This window comes from Lolium rigidum, chromosome 1 (assembly GCF_022539505.1).
Source record: "Lolium rigidum isolate FL_2022 chromosome 1, APGP_CSIRO_Lrig_0.1, whole genome shotgun sequence".
NCBI lineage: Eukaryota > Viridiplantae > Streptophyta > Magnoliopsida > Poales > Poaceae > Lolium > Lolium rigidum.
Window position 1 is genome coordinate 261,704,337 of NC_061508.1, and position 17,445 is coordinate 261,721,781.

Here is a 17,445-nt window from a genome sequence, read left to right on the forward strand (position 1 = left end):
TTGAGACTTCTATACAAGTGATAACATGATAAGAAGAAAGTCCACTTCTCCTCCTTAAACTCTTAAAAAGTTCACTTTTTCGTCCTAAAAGTTATTTTTAGTTCAGAATGGACATTGAACTATCTGAGTAGTTCACTTTTGATCCCTTTTCGGTTGAGTTGTGAAATTGCTAATGTAGAAAGTCAACCAACCAGATTGGTTTTGAACCAGACCAAGCACAAGCTAGGACAGATGTCAAAACCAACAACTTAATGCAAAAAATTGAAACCCTTGTCCTTGGATGAGTCTCTCGCTCGATTCCCCTCTCTCCAAATTTATTTGAAGTGTCGCACCACGAAAGTCCTCTTGCTTTTCCTATCAGCATCGTCCCGCCTCTCAGCCCTCGCACCATTGTCTTGAGTTTTTGCCAACCGTGACACGGGCTCAACCATGATAAGGACTAAAAGTGAATGATTCTCAGAGTTCGAGGTTTATTTTAAACTAGATGAAAGTTTTAGGATAAAAATGACCTTTCTCTAAAATTCAAGGACCACAATTGGACTTTCTTCACATGATAATGATAAGCCAAGATGGAAAGGTTCGAAAATTCAAATGTGAACTCGGGCATGAAGCGTAAAATCTACAACTAGCAAACAAAAACAAAAAAAACTAGTAATTTTTATAGCAAACATAAACATTTGTGGCTTCAAACTTTCTCCGTAAGAAGACATGTGTGGTGGTATGTGTAGAATAAAAAATTGATGGTCACAGAAAGTTCTTTTAGAGAACTCACAGTTGTTTTGTTATAGACTAAGCATATCTGTTCTTGTAGAAATTTCGTATGAAGTTAGAACACAATTCAGTTCATTGTAAAACAATGATTTTCATCTATTGCATTCAATAACTTTTACTATTCACACAAGAGAATATGAGGTCAAGAGTTGATTACATTTGATCTGGTTTAAGATGTAGTAATATCTCTTGTTTCCTTGAGACCTAAGAATTGTTGAATCCAAAAGGTGATTAAGCTTGGAAAAGGTGATTTCTTCAAGTTTTGTTAGTGTGCTCGTTGTCGTTTCCTATAACAACAATGAGATTCCACTGGTTATCAAATAAAAGAAATATCCTCAGAGCAAAGGTTCCACCTGCAGCTTTGCACACGCATGGTGCTTTATAAGATTAATTATCAATGATAATTTCATATGCATTCTTTATGAAATATATAAGTGGGTGATGTATTTTTTTGATTGAACTTTCTCTTGGCCATGTCCATCTCGTGGGGTTGCCCTCAATTATTAAAGTTTACACCTGACCAACACATTCAATGATGTCATTGTTTCCTCCCATGGACTTGATTCCAACTATTGTACTACCCTTATTGTTACTAGGTTCATCATTACCTTCCTCTCTCTCCTCCCTGCTCGTGTCTCTCCTTGTATTGATCTTATGTTTCTTGGGTACTAGGAGTCATGGAGTTGAGGGAGATATAATAAATAAATATTTGCACAAATATCTAAAGATCACAATTATATTGAGAATTCCATCTTCATGCGCACATGGTGCCGTGAGCCTAGGCCTTAGCCATAGCCTAAGGAGACTACTCACACACGATTAGATCATAAATAGATGGTAGTGTATAAAGAATTGCTTGAAGATGAATGCTTGATAGTCTTACAACACCGCAATCGCTATGGAATCAACATCACAAGTAGTACTTTGGCTAGCGGTGATGGATCCTACGTGGCGTATATGGCGACAACCCTTCGGTTTGATGGATTTAAAAGCCGTCTCTATCATGGTGGTTGCACCCTTAGACGACCAGAATAGGGTTTCAAGACACTTAGGTCTTCTAGAAAAAATATTATAGATGATGCCGCTGAAGGCGGTGGCGGTGGGTACAACCGCTGGTATAGTCCCTCCATTTCCAATGAATAAGATGCCCTATTTTCCATGATTTTTCTTTAACTAAAAATTACTTCTAATATTTAGAAATTGTTGCTATAAAATTAGCATCATTAGAAAATATTTTTAATACAAATTAAATGACAGTACTAATTATCATAGTACAATGTAATTAGGTAAGCGTGTTTTTTGTATATTCTACAAGGAATGCACAATGCAGTATCTCCATCATTATCAGGTGCACTAAAATACCCTAACCTTCTAATCTGGTGTAACAATTAAGAATTACCCAGTGGGCCGGCGTAGGCCGGTCGGTCCACGGCGTAGACCAGACCCGTCGTCGTTGTGGAGTCCACCACGAGTGTCCACACCCACCCACTTTCTTTCTTTCCTCTCCTTCCTCCTCCGCTCCAGTCCACCACCACCACCCTTCCACGGCACCACCTCCACCACAATGCCGCATGACCGCCAAGGCCCCGTCAATGCTTCCCCAACTGCTCCACCCCACCACCCGTCTCCTCCCCGCCTAACACGCGCAAGGAGAGGAAAACCCCTCCTCAAACCCTAGGTAAGGCTTCCGCTTCCTCTGCTCCAACCTACTGCACTTCTGCTCCGTTTTAAGTTTCTGTATTAGTCTGATCTTGCGCGCGCTTAACTATGGACTCTGGGCGCTTGATTTTGCGGAGGGGTTGGCAGGCTAGCTCTGTAGACTGCCGTGGGGAGATTATGATCGTACTGTATGTAGCCTGTCTAGTGCGCGCGATTTTTCTGTGGGCGCTCTGTTTGTTGTAAATTTTGTTAATTCTCTAGGCGAAACCAGGGGTGGTGGAGGGCTAATTTCACCGAGGCTTACTTTGGCATTTTAATGTTGCCAGTCTGCTGCTGTTGTCTGTCGCAGCAGCAACGTTGCCAAATGATTGATTTAGTCATTTTTTAGGTGTGATTCTTTAGACGTGGCCAATTATTTAGTTCTTGTATACCTCTCTTTGGTAGTGCTTCTTTTGCGGAGGTCGAATTGAATGGCCACGGAGATGTAGCGATGTTGGAAAAGCTTTGGTTTGAGCGCTAGCTGTTTATTTGCCTTTATCAGACTGGCGCAGTTGTACTACCACCTAGTGTTTACTGTTATCCTGGTGGAAAATTTTAACCACCTACTGTATTATTTTGAAGGTTATCCCTTTTAAAGTATACCAAGGGAGCTAAGAGCTATCTACATCTTACTCATCATTTTATTGTGTCTACTCATGGAAGCCTCAGAATCACCGTGTTTATCTTTTTATCTATTATAATCCGGTTGACAATATTTAAGCTGTCCCACTGGACATTTCTGTTGGTATAGAAAGTAGTTGTTTGCTGCTCTTACTTACGCTTGATAATCATCAGGGAGCTCGATGTATGCAATTTCCACACCTTGAAGAACTGATCTATCCTCCAGCAGCTAACTGTTGGCCTGGTGGAGATGATGATGGAAAGAGAGGATAAATATGTTAGGTCAGCTTCTTACACCCCGTGTTGTTTGAGATAAGTTGTAGAGAACAATGGTTTGTCAAATTTGCAGCCTTGAACTAGTTGTTTTAGTACGTTAGCAGCACAACACATGTGAATACTAGTGGGATTTTTTTCCTTAAGTAAAAAATGACGGTACATGGACTTTGGTGCCTCTACTTTGATCAGACAATATTATGACTAGTCTCTCTACCTCAAAATCAGTCAATGAAGTCCTCTGCCCCTAAAGCAGCGCAATTCCATTTGGTTGTATGTAAAGAATGAAGCATTTGTGAGAATTCCATGTTATATGGGTTCTGATTGTTCTGTTTGCTTCATGATATACGCAGATTTGAGGACTGGAGATCACCTGAGCCATCTGTTAACTCGGAGAACATAGTTTCACCACGAGGACATAATGAACCTAGATCACTTAAAGAAACAACTGATGGAGTATTTGCATTCCTTCGAAACTGTTTCCATTCTGAAACCTTAAAGAGTTCAATGCCGGATGACAAAAAGTCCAGGCCAAACATTCTTCACCCTCAAGGACCATTTCTGCAAAGATGGAACAAGATATTCGTGTTATCATGTATTTTTGCAGTTTCTGTGGACCCATTGTTCCTCTATATCCCAGTTATCAATGATCAAAATTATTGCTGGTATTTGGATAGGAAATTGGAAATCACAGCAAGTGTCCTACGCTCTGTGACAGATATATTCTATATACTCCATATGGTATTTCAGTTTTGGACAGGCTTTATCACATCTTCCTCTACAACTTTTGGTAGGGGTGTACTGGTTGGGGACAAATATGCTATAGCCAAGCGGTATTTGTCAACATATTTTTGGATTGATGTCTGTGCTGTCTTACCCATCCCTCAGGTACTATGCTATTTAGCTGATTAGGCTTAGGATGGAGCATTTGATCACATCATAGCAAATGCTTTTTTGGATAGATCCTATGCTATTCTATTTTAGCAATTTTATCCATTACCTCTGGTAGCCCTTGCATGAGAACTATGTCAAAATTGTGGTCCATCTATTTCAAGAGTTATATTGCGTAAAAACAAATTTTTCCTTTTTCAGTTTATATTGTTGCCTTGTACTAATTCTTACATTGGAATATTGATTGACACAAAATATAGACAAAGAACGATGCTATCATTCTGGTTGGGGATTTTTCTGTAATTTGTAGTTCTGATAGTGCAGTAACTAATCTTGACCATCTTTTGTTCAGGTCGTCATTTTGGTCGTGCTACGTAATCTTCAAACCTCTGAGTTCATGAAAGCCAAAAACATCTTGTTGCTTATAGTTATATGCCAATATGTGCCTCGGCTAATCCGAATACGACCATTGTATCTTCAAATCACCAGATCTGCTGGGATAATTACAGAGACAGCATGGGCTGGTGCTGCTTTCAACCTCATAAATTACATGCTTGCTAGCCATGTAAGTGCCCTGTTCATAAATTTCTGTATTGTGAATAATGTAAGTCAGTCATCCTTTTTTGCAATAACTATGAAGTCAGCAGTCATGTGTGGTAAGAGATTAGAGATCGTAGATTAAAAGTATGTGCAAAAGTTTGGCATGGATTATTTGTGATACTTTGTCGATGCGGGCGATACAGTACCAAAATAGCGACAATAAATAATCATGGTGAAAATGAAAACCATATTTGGCAAAGTTAGCTGCAAATTCTGTAGGCACAATCTCAAGAAAGTAGAATGGATTATCAATCTTCACAACCCTCACACCTTTTAGGGCTCTTGGGCAAAGTTACCAATTCTGTTCTGGGCACCATTCCGGTTTGTGCCTGTATAGGACCATACCAAGCTTCCAACCCTTTCTGGATTTTTTTTTCCGAAAAGGAAGGTAAACTCCTGGGGTATCCTCGGATACAGACAACCATAATATTATAATATATATATATATATTATAATAACATATGTGTATTTATGTTACAGTTCTGTTGTAACATGCCCTTGGTGAGCTATCGTCCATGTCGAGATATATTCTACCACATATATATCAATTCCTGATAGTCTTGCTAAGAGATATTGTTACAATGCTTTCCACATTTCATAATGTATGTCAATTTCTTCTAATACTATTGTTAAATTCATCATATAAAATTCTTATGTATACAGAGTATCATATTTTCTTATTTTTCAATTATTATTATTATTATTATCAATGTTAAAAGATTCAAGTTTGTATATTCTAGCTCATGTTAGTATCTGAAGTGACACCTGCTTGTAAGTGAAGGTACTATGTAGGCTGATTTGTATGTCATCATCTAGATCTATCTTCAGCACGATGGACTAATTTTAGAAGTGCAATGCAATTAAGCCTTGGTGGCTACATGTTTATGGGTAATCTTTAATACCTGCAGGTTCTTGGAGCGGTTTGGTACTTGCTTTCTATTCAACGCAAAGATGCTTGCTGGAGACAGCAATGTGGTCAAACTCCAGGCTGTAAACTTGCATATTTGTACTGTGGAAATGATGATATAAACAAAGGAAATGCTTTCTTACAACATGTTTGCATTCCAAGTAACTCCACGACCAATCTTCCAGACCCGCTCCTTGGAATTTATGCACCAGCCATAGCAAATGTTTCACAATCAAAAAACTTTTTTGCGAAATTATTCTATTGTGTTTGGTGGGGTCTGCAAAATCTCAGGTTTTCCCTAAAGATAACTACAGCGCATCTATGTGTTTATAGATTGTAATAATTAGTCACTTACATTTCTCTTGATCTATTTAATGCAGCTCTCTTGGCCAAAACCTGAAAACAAGCACGCAGGCATGGGAAAACATGTTTGCAGTTTTTGTCTCAATATCCGGCTTAGTTCTTTTTTCACTTCTTATTGGTAATGTGCAGGTAATAATATTTATCACTGATAGCTAGGAATATTATAAATTTATAATTCATTTTCCTCCATTTTAATTCAGAATTTGTAGATATCATGGAAAAATAAATTAATATCATATTTGACGTTACTCCATAAATAAAAGTCGCATTGGAACCAGAAACATGATAATGCGTTATTGTTTTTGAACTTCTGATATCTTCACAATCATTTGGAGATCTTAAATGCTAGACTGGTGCTAAAATATATTCCACGCTAGAAGAAAATGATTATGATTGAATTACATGTAGCAAAAAAAAAAAAACTGTATTTATAATTGAATTCCATAAAACCCCAAAACTGTCCAACTTATCTTGAGTAAGATGGGTGCATGTTCTTGCGCTACCGGATGTGACTTGTGAGTACTACCTCCACGGAACTATGCGACGTGACATGCCATTATGACTTTATGAGTTAAAACAGTATAGTATTGCTGCAAAATGGTTCGATCTAAGTAGAACAAATGGTTACTTTCTTAAATTGTGGAACACATAATACAAAACAATGTTTCAAATTCTCCCTGATAATGATATAGAAATACAAATTATGGTGTTCTTTTGCTGACATGTGACTCTGTGCTATTTGGGTAGCTAACTCATGCGCGAAGCCCCTAACTGTTTTCTTTTGTATTTTTCTGCGTGTTTTATAGACCTATTTGCAGTCAGCCTCTCTGAGAATAGAAGAAACGAGAGTGAAAAGCCGCGACACAGATCAATGGATGTCATATCGACATCTTCCTGGGAACCTCAAGGAGCGAATACGGCGTTATGAACAATATAGATGGCAAGAAACAAGTGGGGTTGATGAAGAGCACCTCCTGGTGAACCTCCCCAAGGATCTTAGGAGGGATATAAAACGACATCTTTGTTTATCACTTCTTATGAGGGTATGTTCTTACAACATACAAGTTTCTGTTATAGAGTAACTTCCTGTGCTGGCTATGAACACTAATGTTGGTCTCTGATCTGAGAAGTTTTGGAAAAATCAGTTAGTCAAGCAAACAGTCGAACTATTTACACACGGTAATAAAGCCATGTATAATCTATATTGCCCCCTGTTGCGCTTGCCTTCTGCCAAACTAGCGTATCGCTTGACCAGTAATCGTTATTGCTGGCTTGAGCCAGTTTAAGAAAATCATCTGGTCAAATGAACAGTTGAGCTATTTTGAAACCATATATTCTGAGTTATGACCTATGAATGATTCTTATTTGTTCCTGTTCGGTTTGCCTTTTTTTTTGTAGGTGTCTTTCATGAGTAGGTTATTTGAAAATTCGAAAATAACTCAGTAAGCTAAGTCACAACTAGATAACTAGTTTAAGTTAAGAATACATTGCATGTTCCCTGACAACTGCCGAGTATTTACTACTCCTACTACTGATAGACTACTGTCTGTCTGTAGACTACTGGGAGGAATTTTCTTTAAGTACTGTTTATTATATAACCTCCTCACACCTTGTTTACATGCTGAAAATTTGTGATATTTTCTTCCAGAAAATTTGGCTGTTGGAGGGCCATAATTATGAATATAACATAGTAGAAGGACTTTAGTGGCATGTACCATCCCTAGGTCCACAGTTCTGGAAAGATACCATTGCCATTATGTTTTTCGTCCATGTACCAATGACCGCTGTCTGGGCGAGTGAGAAAAGAGTCCAGAATGGAAAATTTATCCCTGACCTATTTGTCACTTCTGGTTTCTTCTTACTCTTTGGAACTTGCCGAGTGCTTTGCAAGTTACATGTTACACTGACTTCCCTTGCTCAGGCAGAGGTGGTCTGCTATGAACACCACCATAGTCTCTCTCTCTCCCCCTCCCGTCAGTAGTCAGGACTCATTGCAGATGATGTACAACCCTTAATGTGTTCACCTTGCTGGGTTTTTTTTCCTTTTCAGGTTCCAATGTTTGAAAAAATGGACGATCAGCTCCTGAATGCCTTGTGCGACCGACTAAAGCCTGTTTTATACACAGAGGGTGGGTGCATTGTTCGTGAAGGGGATCCAGTAAATGAAATGTTCTTCATCATGAGAGGAAACCTCATGAGTATGACGACAAATGGTGGAAAAACTGGCTTCTTCAACTCTGATGTTCTGGAAGGCGGAGACTTCTGTGGTGAGGAGCTTCTTACCTGGGCTCTTGATCCCAACTCAACATCCAGTCTCCCCAGCTCAACCAGGACAGTGAAGCCGATGTCTGAAGTTGAAGGTTTTGCTTTGATCTCTGAAGACTTGAAGTTTGTGGCCACTCAGTTCCGACGACTCCACAGCAAACAGCTCCGGCACACGTTTAGGTTCTATTCACAGCAGTGGAGAACCTGGGCTGCTTGTTTTATACAAGCAGCTTGGCACAGGCACTGCAGGAAGAAGATTGAGGATTCTTTACGCGAGAAGGAGGAGCGGTTGCAACTTGCGATTGTGAATGATGGCTCTACTTCGCTCAGCTTCGGTGCAGCGATACACGCTTCACGTTTCGCTCGCAACATGATGCGGATCCTGAGGAGGAATTCCACCCGAAAGGCCCGGCTGCAGGAAAGAGTGCCTGCAAGGCTGTTACAGAAGCCAGCAGAACCCAACTTTTCAGCAGAAGAGCAATAGTTTTACCGAGTCGCCACTTGCGAACGTGGATAACTTGATGATGCCCATTTTTTCTGCACGATTTGTGCGGTTGTACTCACTGATGTGGCCTGAAATTTTCATTGGCTGTTCGAAGACGAGGTGGGAAATCCCAATAGCATAATAATTGAATGGTGTACCCTGCTACTTGGTTTAGATATAACAGTAGGCGTGTTTGTATATATTCATGTAAAGGTAATACTGTAATAGGTGTGGGCTCGATTATTAACCTGATTTTATGTAAGTATACATATGAATTATGTGTGTATAGTGAGTATTCTGTTTCGTGTTCCCATACAATAGTAACACATAGTCCCAACATATGTGACACCTTGGTATATTGGCTTAAATGTCCTGGTTTTACCTCATTATTTTCATGAAAAACGTGTTACAGCCTGATCCATTTTTGTTCAGTTTATGGCATGCTCTGCAAGTTTAAAGTTGTTGTGCTTTGCATAATTTTGGGTCTGAACCTTCTGCATTGCAAGAGAGGAATCACTCTTTGTTGGCCAACATTTCACCAAGGCCCTGTCTGTTGCATTGTGCAGTGGATATTTAGAAGATTGCGTCTACCGGTGTACCTTTGTAGGCTGGCCAATTAGCATACTAACCCTTCTAGGATATTCCTTCCCATAATCTCCACTTCAGCTTGTAGTCTCTGCTCAGTGCATGCTGTGGCAGCCCGATGCCGGAGATGCATAATGAATGATTACAGTCCGAAAGTATATGCAATGTTCAATTGTTTCCCTTTGTGAACATCTGGTTGTGCAAAGCATAAGTAATTTTTCAGTCAGTTGTACCTCCCCATTGTTTAGAGTTATCTACGTACCGAAACCATATGTATCTAAGCTAACCATCTAAATATTTTGATCTGTAGTGGTGTCATTGGATTTTTGTATGCTCAAAGGAAGGTCCACCGGTAAACTCCTTGACACCCGTGAATCCAATCGAGAAAATCGAAGTAGCTGCGAAAGTTGGAAGAAAATGAGATTTTACAGTTCACAGGTTTGGCCTTATGCCGTTGACAGCCCCCATTTGTTGTTCTTTTACCTTAAAAGGTGTTCTTGTCGACACACTGGTGTGAGATTTCCAGTACCATGTTTATAAGTTAGACTAAGGTTTTCCAAAATTATTCAGTTGTTGTCGGTGCTGTCAAGGGGTCTTCTTTACCGTTTCCTCGTCCGTCAAGGGGCTTTGTGGAACCGGGACATGGGCAGGTGCCTGTGACGACAACGATCCAACCGACACTGGCCCTCTATCTGCATTCTTGAAGCTGCTCTCTGCACATCTGTTGCGGAAATTCGACGTCAGCCACATAGCGTTGCACATCATCATCAAAACTGTACACACTATTCAAAATGCACATCCCAACGTATAGTTTCCCTCTGCGTCCACAAGTACCGGCAATTTGAAAGCCTGAAACATAGTTCAGTTTCTTGTTTTTTCTAGAATCGCGCAAGAATGTACGCCTTTTTTTCTTAATAGACAAAGAAGTACTAAATACAAGCTCTACAGGTACAACGCACTCGGCCAAAGCCAAAGAAAAACATATGAAATATAAAACAGAAAAAGCCCATTAGTTTTCACCTATCCACTTCCTCAAGGATCGCGTCAAGAAGAAGTCCTTGACTTGTTCTTGAAAATCATGTTGTTCCACTCAATCCAAATCTACCTCAGAACAAGGAGGAACATGGAGCACACTTGAGGTTTCACTTTGGTTTGTGAGGACTCAATGACACGCGGCCACCACTTGAGAAGCCTCCCACACTAGTTGGAATGAGGGATGTACGGACTTCGAACCAAATGGTTCACGAGAAAAGGAACTGGAGAAGGAGATGATCGATAGTGTCATAGTGCTGCAGACACAAGGTGCAAGAATCATCATTAGTCAAACCATGTCGAAGTCTTTGTTCTCCCGTCCCGCACTGGTTCCACACCACGTTTCACGCAAAGAGTTTGTATTTGAACGATGCCTTGCATTTTCAAACTGGATCATGCCAAGCCCACAAAGTAAAGTGCGTCTCTGAAACAAAGCCAAATAGGACGACTTGGCTGAGAACTCTTTGGACGCAGACTAAATCCACGAGCGGTTCCGCTGGAGAACATGCTGGCGCCCAGTGGCATGTGCTGAAATGACACAGTCTCCCCCGACGATGGACGTTCTGGTACGCACCCTCGATCTCGCTCCCGTGTCCTTTATCAAGCACCGTATTCATATGCCACCTGGTGAACCATATACCTACTGGGCCAATCACAAAGAGTCCATGCAAGCGCTGATCTATGACGGTGGCTTTGTCGACGACGGCCTTGGGACATAGATGTAGACCTAGTACCTACAGACTGACATCGATGGGGAGCCATTGTTCGATGCCTATACCCAGGCAACGGAGCCAGCCACGACAGTGTGCGATGATGACAGCGAGAGATTTGAGGAGGGCGAGGACATCTTGAGCCCCGATGATGTCGCATGTGAAAGGGGCGGCTCCAGCGTTGGCAAGAAGAAGGGGAGAGCCATAGGACCGGTGGCTTCACCGAAAAGAAGGACCTCGTGCTCTGCAAATATTGATTGACCTATAGTGAAAACTCGATCTATATGCAGCGCCCAACAAAACGGAAAAGCATATTGGCGAAAGGTGGCCCAAGAATTTTATGAGATACGTCTACACATGCCCTCCGAGATTTACCACACCCGCAATGAAGAGTCCATCACAAAGAGGTGGAACTACATCAAACAAGAGACCGACAAGTTTTGTGCGGCGATCGACAATGTAGGTGCCCCAGGCATTGTGGCAGTGGTAAGGGCACGAGTATCATCATTCCATCAATGTACATGCCTTGGCATACCCAAAATTCCGAACATTTTGTATTTTGTAGGTGCCCCGGGCATAGGAGTATTTCAAGGCAAAACATAAGAAGGGAAACCACATGATCCACTGTTGGAGTGTGTTGAAGGAGGCTAGGCTATGCAGCCTACATGGCCAGTGTCAAGAATGGCACAGCCGAGTTCACTGTGGTCGTAAATGGAGAAGATGAGGGCGCTTCCATCTCGTCCAAGGAGCCACAAGTCCACCAAGGCCAATTTCATCTGCGAAGCTTCAGTCATTGCGTTCAGCGAGACCTTGAGGTCGATGTTGGCCGAGTCTCAAGACGACATGACCAAAAGGGATGAGAAGAAGTGCTGGGAGAAGGAGACCTCTACTGCCATCTACATCAACCTCACCAAATAGGCCATAAAGGTCCAAAGGCTTGACGCCCAGGCCAAGTCTCGCGCATAGGACAATCAGATCATGCTCACCGACTTGAGCACCATGGATGCAGACCAGCGGGCTTGATTTGAGAAGAAGCGAGCCAAAATCTCGCAACAGGACGCGTGATCGCCAGTGTCTATGTCGAGAGAACTATGGCCTCCTTCTACCTTTGCTACTCATGGCCCTCTTGTGCCCATCTTGGATGTTCATTTCGTACTCTACCTAGTGAACTTTGGTATGGACTGAATTAGGCGTATTTTAAACCACTAATTTCGGGATTTGAATGGTCTAAATGTCTCTTGAATTTGCCCCCCTTTTAATGCATTTGTTTGATTCAAATATACATGGGATGAGCAGACAAAATGCGTCGGGCCGCTCGGGCTATCCCCCGTGGACAATCGTGGACGGGCATCCAATTTAGTGTACGCGGCCCAATCCAAACAAATATAAACAAACACTTTTGATGTCTGTTTTGCATCCGGACCGCTGGAGATGCCCTTTAGGGTGGGAGATCAATAATAAGGTGAAAACGTTTTGGGAGAGGAGAGAGCAAGCGCCCACTCATCCTTTTGCGTCGATGCCAAACACAATCCCAGGATAGATCGTGGATCGGAAGGAAACGGCTAGGAAAAAGAGCCTAGCGCCCGCTGTGGTTGTTTGGATCCGGAGGATTTGGAGTTCGTTTATAGAAAACGAGTTTAAGGAGAATTTTGAGCAAAACCAGTTTTAGTTAGTTTTTCGGTTAGAGTGCGTTCAAGAAGAAACTTGCTTGGATGACTCCAGGCGTAAAACACGTTTTCACAGTATAGTGTTTGGATGGTTAACGATGTGCATTGCAAGATGATGATGAGAGTGGACTTTTAGAGCAGGTGCTCAGCGCGCCCGTATCCGTACCATCTATATTGCATTAAGATTCGTGCTACCTTTTATTTTTCCCCTCTCAAGCAACTTCTCATTTTTATATCTCTCACATCAAACAATCTTTGAACTTGGAATTTTGCAGATCACTTAGAAATAACAACTAAAATTTGGGAAAAAGATTTTGGATTTTTTATGTCATTACATATATATATATATATTTCAAGAATTTATTTTGTATTTAAAAATAAATTGAAATTTTAAATTGCAAACAAAATCCAAACTATTTTTCCTGTATTCTATTTGTTATTTTTGAGTGACTTGCAGAAAAATCAAATCATAATATTTAATAATTCACGAGATATAAAAAAGAAAAAAATCAAAAAGGGGATAGGTGCGCAGAGCGCACCTGCTCTACTACAGATTTCCCCGTGATATATGACTATACGAGAATGGTGCACAAGGGCCTGCTGTAGACGGTGCATGCCAGGGCGCCGACGCACAGTCGCCGATAATGGCTGTTGCGGTGTTGCAGTGGAGGGTGCTCCCGTGAGCGGCCACGCTCTAGTGCCGACGAAGGTGCACACGTGCGCGGCCACATGCTGGTGCCGCGGTGCCGGCTGGCGTGCCGCAAGGATAGGCCGTGAGTCTAGGTCGAGAAGTGTACCACCAAAAGTACCACTGAAGATTAAGATTTTCATGTGGTTTCTATATAAAAAAGTGATTCTTACGAAAGATAACCTTGCTAAACGGAACTGAAATGGATGTAAAAAATGTGCCTTTTGTGATGCTAATGAATCAATAAATCATTTATTTTTCGATTGTCCCTTCGCTAAGCTTATTTGGAGAACCATTCAATTTACTTTTAATATCCCTCCGCCGGCCAATATTACGAATATGTTTGGAAATTGGCTAAATGGAGTCGACAAAAGGTCCAAAGAACAAATTCGGACGGGTATTTGTGCTTCGATGTGGGCTATATGAAATTGCCGTAATGACATTATTTTTAACAAGAGTACGAACTCTCATTTTTTACAGGTTATCCGTATGGTTACACATTGGATCCACGAATGGTCTTACCTTCTGCCGGAGGCACAACGTACACATATGGATTCTGGATGTATCCGTCTGGAGATGGTAGCTCGGGATATCTACAACCTGGGTGGCTGGCAGCTTACTAGAAGATTACAAGATGCTTAAAAAACTCATTCTTTTTGTTTTTCTTTGGTTAATCTTTGTGTACACTTTATGTGATCCATAAGTTGTATGAATTCTAAATTTTAAAACTTTTAATAAAAAGCTGTGTGCATCTATTGATGCAGAGCGGGGCGATGCTCCTATTTCGGAAAAAATGCTGCCTCTGAAAGTTTGAATTGATTTCTAGTCACTTTGAGGACAGTCATCAGATCTCCCAATCTCGTACAGTCGTACTCCACATTGAACTGGATAACAACAAGCCTAGTACACGAAATCACTGCTTGGCAGTCAACCGCGGGCGCGGTCAGTTTTGAGCGGAACGCTCGCGCGCTCCCGCAGGAGTTTGTCGTTTTGCGTTAATGGCGGTCCCCACTAATCCTAATCTCCCGTTAGATCTGTTTCCGATCATGTGACGAGTGACGTGCAGCTGGCGTGACGTTTTTTTTTTCTTTCCCCGCGTCAGGAAGCTACGCACTTCACGCGTGCATGCCAGGTACGTGCAGTGCAATCCATTCTTTTGACTCGTAAGACCCACACATCCATTCAGTTTTTATTCAGTTACCTTTTACTGATGCGCGCATGTTACATCAATTCCCTTTCTTCTATTCTCCTTTCTCTTATTTCCTTTTTGTTGTTAACATCGTATTAAAATTCATTTTATTTGGGCTAACATTTTTCTATTCCCTTTCGACAATTCCCTTTTAATTTTGTTATTTGGTACACTAGTTTATTTTTCTTTGATCAAGTTCATATTCCCTTTTTCGGGCTAGTGGGGTTTTAGGGGGGGAGGATAACGGGTGGGAAAATCACTTGCAACATAAATGAACTATCACTTGCAAATTAATTAAACTACTATTTTTAAATAGCGTTATTATTTTTTACAATTTAACCCCACATATTTTTTATGTTAGCTAAAATATTTCAAATGATAATTTTTCACATTTACCGTTGGTAAATAATGGAAAGACGGGTTGATAAAGCTGTGAGATTTTTTTTGCTAAAATACTCTACATAAAATTAGTTTTTCGGGTCGATAACTTTTCACATTTTACGAGTTGATAAATAAGGGGCGAGAGGGGTTGATAAATTATGAGCTAAAAATATTCCCAAAATGTTCTATAAATGAAATTAGCTTTTCAGATCGATAAGTTTTCACGTTTACCGTTGATAAATAATAGGCATAGGGGTTGATAAATTTGAGGACTAAAAATGCCCAAAAATAATCTAAATAAAATTAGTTTTTCGGGTTGATAACGTTTCACATTTACCGTTGATAAATAATGTGCAGATGGATTAAAAAATTGTGAGCTAAAAATGTTCCCACAATATTCTATAAATAAAATTCATTTTTTGGATCGATAATTTTCACCTTTACTGTTGATAAATAACGGGTTGAGAGGTTGATAAATTTGAGAGCTAAAAATGTCTTAAAATATTATAAATAAAATTAGCCTTTTAGGTCGATAACTTGTGATGTTTACCGTTGATAAATAACGGGCAGAGGGTTTGATAATTGTGAGTTAAAAATGTCTATAAAATACTCTAAATAAAATTAGCTTTTTGGATTGATAACTGTTCACATTTACCATTGATAAATAACGATCGAAAGGGTTGATAAATTTCTGAGCTAAATTATTTTTAAATATTTTAAATAAAATTTACTTTTCAGGTTGATAATTCTTCATATTTACCATTGCTAAATAATGAATAGAGGGTTTGATAAATTGTGAGATAAAATGTTTATAAAATATTTTTAAATGAAATGGACTATTCGGATTGATAACTCTTCACATTTACCATTGATAAATAACGAACATAGGGGTTGATAAATTATAAGCTAAAAACGTATTAGGAGAGATTTCCGGGTAACGTCAAAAAATCCGTAAACGGGTGGTCTCGGTTTAACAATTAACTGCTCTGTTCGCTGGATTTTTTTAGTGCATGCAAAGTTTATCCGTTTTATATTTTACTATATAGATAACATAGTATAAGAAAGTTGGGCTCGTGTTTCTGACGTGAAGTAGCACTAGCTCATCTGGTCTTCGTGTTGATGCGCTGGGTAAGCTTCGGTCGTAGGTTCGAATCCTGCGAAGCTCAGCTGAGTTTTTGCCACCGCGCGGAAATGGGGCCGGAAAGGGAATTTTACTTGGTGGGCCAGCGCGTGCGGGAAGTCCATAAACGGAAATTCACCTGGTCGGAAATCGACCGCTCGCGGGCTGGCGCGCGTTCGACCGCCAGGTAGGGTTGCCCCCTAGTACACCAGTTCATGGACCATGGATTTCATGGAATCGAAAACAAGATTTTAATTTATTAGGCGGTTATCTTAGGTTACGGAGAACAACCTCTGCCAAGATTTGCTAGCGAAACAAGGTCTAAGGAATCGTGGATGGGAAGGACACCGACTCCATCTGAAGGGCGATGCTATAAGCCGTCACTGATACCCCTACCCAACCACAAGTCAAAAGCTGCCGAGTTTCGCAAAAAAAAACAAAAGCTGCCGAGTTTCACAAAAAAAAAAAAACCAGCCCTGACAAAAAAGAAACCCCAGCCTAGGTTCCAAATCGATCCTCGACTGGTGATGGCCAAGGCTAGTGAGCAGCTCAAGCGGTTCATCTCTGAAACTATGGAGGAGGAGTCATCCGCAGACTGTTCCGAGGAGGCTGCTCACGCGGACGATCGGGAGACTGCTGATGTTGACTATGATATGGTGCTCGCTGAACAGCGGGATCTTGCTCGCATCCTACCCGACGACGTGCTAGCCGACGTCTTCCACCGCCTTGCTCCGCGTTGGCTCGCCGCGTCCCGGTGCGTTCGCAGGAGCTGGCGCGCCGCCATCGACGCCGGCCGGCACCTGCGCGCCGACCTGCTCCCGCTCTCGTTCCACGGTATCTTCCTCCACTTCTCGGACCACAAGTTTCCGGAGTTCTTTACCCGCCCCACAGGCGCCCCTGCGATCAGCGGCAACCTCGACTTCCTGCCCAATACCCATACCTCCATCAAGTTCTACGACCATGGTTACTACGTGGATTGGGGCAGGTATGATATTCTTCATCACTGCAATGGGCTCCTTTTGCTCAACAGATACGTGGTTAACCCTGCGACACGATGCTGGGATCGGTTGCCCCCACAACCGCGGGCTCCAGCCGTGCCAATTGAGGATGTCGGCGGCCGTACAAATTTCAGGAAGTATCTAGTTTTTGATCCTACACTGACACCGCACTATGAGGTGGTAACAATCCCCCAGCTATATA

At 41.3% G+C, this 17,445-nt stretch overlaps 1 protein-coding gene across 2 annotated transcripts; it reads left to right on the forward strand.

The window, feature by feature from the left end:
- Window positions 1-2,317: 2,317 nt before the first annotated feature.
- LOC124693208 (cyclic nucleotide-gated ion channel 1-like) lies at window positions 2,318-9,203 on the forward strand. 2 transcript variants are annotated; one of them, XM_047226673.1, is made up of 8 exons: window positions 2,318-2,449; window positions 3,265-3,372; window positions 3,717-4,251; window positions 4,607-4,819; window positions 5,763-6,052; window positions 6,142-6,253; window positions 6,931-7,167; window positions 8,175-9,203. In XM_047226673.1, the coding sequence occupies exons 2-8, from the start codon at window positions 3,341-3,343 to the stop codon at window positions 8,871-8,873; spliced, it is 2,118 nt and encodes a 705-aa protein (XP_047082629.1). In that variant the 5' UTR covers window positions 2,318-2,449; window positions 3,265-3,340; the 3' UTR covers window positions 8,874-9,203. The 2 variants fall into 2 exon arrangements, with proteins under 2 accessions (XP_047082629.1, XP_047082638.1); XM_047226682.1 differs by having other exon boundaries at window positions 2,338-2,449; window positions 3,320-3,372.
- The last annotated feature ends 8,242 nt before the right edge of the window (window positions 9,204-17,445 follow it).

What these genes read in the sequence shown, in the direction of transcription:
- LOC124693208 (XM_047226673.1), top strand. Translation starts at nt 3,341, where the DNA reads ATGATGATGGAAAGAGAGGATAAATATGTTAG. An exon ending in ATTACATGCTTGCTAGCCAT is followed by an intron (nt 4,820 to 5,762) that starts GTAAGTGCCCTG and finishes TAATACCTGCAG; the next exon opens with GTTCTTGGAGCGGTTTGGTA. An exon ending in TTCTTATTGGTAATGTGCAG is followed by an intron (nt 6,254 to 6,930) that starts GTAATAATATTT and finishes CGTGTTTTATAG; the next exon opens with ACCTATTTGCAGTCAGCCTC.